At 45.3% G+C, this 4301-nt stretch overlaps 1 protein-coding gene across 1 annotated transcript; it reads right to left on the reverse strand.

The window, feature by feature from the left end:
- Positions 1-461: 461 nt before the first annotated feature.
- LOC131688115 (uncharacterized) lies at positions 462-875 on the reverse strand. The gene has a single exon (XM_058972266.1). The coding sequence runs from the start codon at positions 873-875 to the stop codon at positions 462-464; it is 414 nt and encodes a 137-aa protein (XP_058828249.1).
- Between the last annotated feature and the right edge of the window lie 3426 nt (positions 876-4301).

The following is a 4301-nucleotide window of genomic DNA, read 5'->3' on the forward strand; positions in this document are numbered from 1 at the left end:
TAGATGCAAGCGCCCATTGCCCTCTCGGAAGCATCACTGTAGCCGTGCAGGTAGACTCGCAATGGCCTTTGCGTGTTGATGACTCGTCGAGGTATCTGAAATGAATTGAGAACCGACAGATTCTGTGCTAAAACTAACCAGTCATTAATCAACTCACCAGGGGGAGATTCATCCCAGTCCACCTTCAGCTCCCACAATCGTTGCATCACTAATTTTGCCTTGATGATGATTAGGGCCAACAAGCCCAGGGGATCGAACAGGCTGGCGATTTGTGACAAGATGATGCGCTTTGTGGGCTGAAGGATCTTATGTGGTTGATATGAGAACAGGAACTCGTCGCTGCACGGCTGCCAGTGGATTTCGAGGGTTTTGATGGTTTCGTTTCCATTTAGTTCGACCGGAATCCTTATTACTAAATCCGCTTCAGGTACTCCTTCTAGGGCTGCTGTGCAATTGGACGCTCACTTCCGTAGATGGAATCCACAGGACGCAAATATTTCTGAAAGCTGTCGCCGCAACTGCTGAGCTTCTTCCGGAGAGTCTGCACCAGTTAAAACGTCATCAACATAGGTCCCCTTCAGTGCCTTCTGAACCACGGTGGGGGCACTCCTTGCATACTGGTTAAGCAGCTGTTGCACGCATTTCGTTGCAAGGTATGACGCCGTTTTCGTACCGTAGGTGACGGTGTTCATTGTGTACTCATCGATGGTGTCCTCTGCCTTCCATCGCCATAATATTCGCTGGTAATCGCGATCTTCCATTGCCACCTGTACCATACGGTACATCTGCTGTATATCACCGGTTAACGCTACTACTGGGAATCGAAATCGCAGCAGAATATCGATAAGCGAATCCTGGAGAACAGGACCAGTCATTAAGGTTGCACAGAGAATGCGCAAAATTCGCAAACGAAAAAAGCAGTTTTTGCCACACCGTATGTCAGATCTTCATAAAAATCAATCAGCGTATGTAGAATGTTGCTTTTTTCGTTTGCGAATTTTGCGCATTCTCTGTGCAACCATAACACGCCGTTAAGTGATTCTCCACTCGCTCTAGGCGCCTAATAGTTGCGAGATTCCTCGAGCAATGTAGGGTCTTCGCGAAAAGGAAGACGAACTTGAAATCGACCAGCATTATCGCGAATGGTATGCAACTCGAAATGTGCCTCACAGGCCTTCTCCACCTCACTGAAGTGAGCTCCTTGATGCACGTATTCTTCCATTTCAAAAAACTTCTGCAACTGCCGGGAAAAATGGTCGTCTACAGAGGTTATTAGACAGGTGGAGGTAACCGGAGACGAATGTAAAGGTTCGTCATATCGACCTGAAACTACCCATCCTAGTTTCGTGTTCTAAAGAATAGATAGCCGACCGGTTGAATCAAGGTTAATTCGCCCAGGTTCCAGTAGCTCAAGTAATGGCTGAAGGCCCAACAGCACGCTAACTCTTCCGGGATTATGAAACTGCGGGTCAGCTAAATAAACGGAATCCGGAATTGGCCAATCGTCGATGTTCACTGGGCGTAGTGGTAGATCGGCAGATATTCGATCCAGTATAACGCAGGGTGCGTTGGCCCGGTAAGGCGAACATCTGGAGGCAATTGTAATTGAAGCTCCCATACTAGAGTGTGAGCTTGTGGATGAAATCCCCTGAAAGTCTAGGTTGATGGGGGATTTTTCAATGCCGAGTTGATCGCATAAATCTTTCCTGATGAAGCTGAGATGCGACGCGCAATCTAGCACTGCGCGAACGGAATGGGGGCGACCATATTTATCGAAAACATCAATGGTAGCTATCAAGAGAAGCACATTCGTACCATCGAGATAGTCGGCTAAATTGATGGCTGAAATGAGGGCTTGAGGAGGAGTAGAAACAGGTGATTCGGTCGATGTAAACTGTGCTGCGGGTTGAAAGGCATTGTGAAGTAGAGTATGGTGCATCTGACCACATTTTCGACAGGAACCAGCCTTGCACGCCTCGCTACTATGATGTCTCAAACAGTTTTGGCATAGCTTTTGCCTAGAAACCATAGAAAATCGGTCAGATGAGCTATCGTGTGTAAACTTACCGCATTGGTACGGCAGGTGGTCTGGTTTCGAGCAAATGCCACAATTTGATTGTATTTGGTTTGTGGCCACAAGAACAGAAGATGGTCTATACTGAGGCTTTGATATCTGTGGCCAGCTGTTTGGAGCGGTGCTGGAAATTCGGGAGCGTTGCGACGATTGCAGAGCGGAGCTTCGATTATCGATGAACCTTAACAACGCATCGAAGTTGACGGCATCCTCCTCAAGCTCAACTATTTTCTGGCACCACAATTCTTTAGTGTGCGCGTCCAGCTTTTCGTAGATGATGTGCATTAACCAAATATCTCTTCCTTCACGTTCGAGAGCTGCCAAGGCCCGAATCACTTCATCTGAAACATCGTGAAGGGAGCGCAAGCCGGAGGGGGACGAAGCTGTCAAATGTGGCTGGCTCAAGAATCGAGTGATGTGCAGATTAGCCATCTCGCGGGGTTTGTTGTATCGCTCTCGAAGTTTTTGGAGTGCTGGTTGGTAATTGGCATCCTCCACATTTAGGTGTGAAATTAACGTTGCTGCTTCACCTGCCAAATGTGTTTTGAGGAAGTACAGTTTCTGGCTCGGGCGTAGCGATGGATTTTTAAGCACGGATCCACTGAAGCGATCAAAAAACGACTGCCATTCCAAAAATCTCAAATCTGGAAGCGATGGAGTCTCGTTCTATTCACCTTGCGGATTCGAGTGATCTTTCTGCATTCGATTACGGAACTTCATAACATCTGGTATGTAGCTGCCCTGCAGTAGTGCAATAGCGTACCACATTAATATAACAATACCGATAATCGATAGAGTAAGTAGTTATGTGGCAATGTTACAATCACAAGAGATATATAGAATTTACTTATTCTATAAATGAACTCTGTTGCATTTGCTAATTTTAATATAAGTAAAAGGTATAGAATAGTTCTTAATACAAAGGGCACACATCTGTACTACTTTCAAACGGATCTTTACATTCAATGGCTATATTTAAAATAGCAAATATTTAATGTGAATTTTATATACCCATACAACGTTGTACTTTAACAAAGGCTAAAAATCAAAACTCAATGTACATATAAAAGACATTATCAAATTTTGTCGAACAGTACTGTTTAGTATGTCTACGTCTCTGAAAATGTTATGAAAGTTTAAACGAATTCTATACCTTTCCTAAATAAGAAAGGTAAAATGTTCTTATTCCGATGTATGTACATGTTACATGTACCGTATTTTCAATAACTTTAAAGTAACACGAAATCCTTGAATTTCCATGGTTGCCCCAATTTCTCTTTGACCCATCGCCCACGTTCTATTCAAATAGGCCAAAAAGTTGCAATTTCCAAAGCCATTGGATACGTTGATTCTCTCTGCACGCTTCAAGGATCCCCCGCATCAATGCAGTACATAATCCACAAGGCTTTAGCGCACTCCGGTAGGTACTGCCTATACATCGTTCGCTGCAACCGGCCCCGCGACGTGGTGAAGCGACTGGTCGACAATCTCACGCGCGTTTGTATCTACAATATGCACACACGCAGACTAGTAAGCGTGTAATAGCCCATACCTACCACCTACAAGCCCAAGGCCGCTGCCGACTGGTGGTAAAAGGATGTTCCCGATTGATCCGCGCGCTTTTATAGCGTATACACCCATCACGAATGACTGGCTGGGGCTATGCAGTACACCACTTGACCACCGAGTGGAAAAATTGCACCGCTAGCTCAGCGGAAGTGGATCGGAATGATGCAACACACAAATGGCCGAAACCAGATGCCAGGGACTGCCAGTGTACTGTATGGAAACATGAATGCCTCTCAATTTACTACGATTCAGCGGTGGAAAATTATCATAGTAATGGAAGTAAAATGCAAATGAGTTCCAATTGAATCCAGCTGCCGGGTCGTTCCCACTGATGTCGGTGTGCGTATTTGCCGGTCTCCGACCTGCTTCAGGCCAGACCGTTATTGCGTTGTGCGTATGGGAAGAGACCGAGATAGGAAGTGCTCAACCGAATGGTTGTTCGCTGTTGGCTATTGTTGAATGGGTCTACTTGAAGTTGTTTGATTGTACCAACAGGATCTGGCAATAATTTCTGAACTTTGTTTGTTGTCCTCGAACAGAGCAAAAAAAAACCATAATAAAAACATTTTTTTTCCTATTGACGATTGGCAGGAAGCGCTCATACCCAGGTTCATACGCGAAAGTTATCGTGCAGCTAATGAAGTTCTCGACTCGACGT

Source organism: Topomyia yanbarensis, chromosome 3 (genome assembly GCF_030247195.1).
Source record: "Topomyia yanbarensis strain Yona2022 chromosome 3, ASM3024719v1, whole genome shotgun sequence".
NCBI lineage: Eukaryota > Metazoa > Arthropoda > Insecta > Diptera > Culicidae > Topomyia > Topomyia yanbarensis.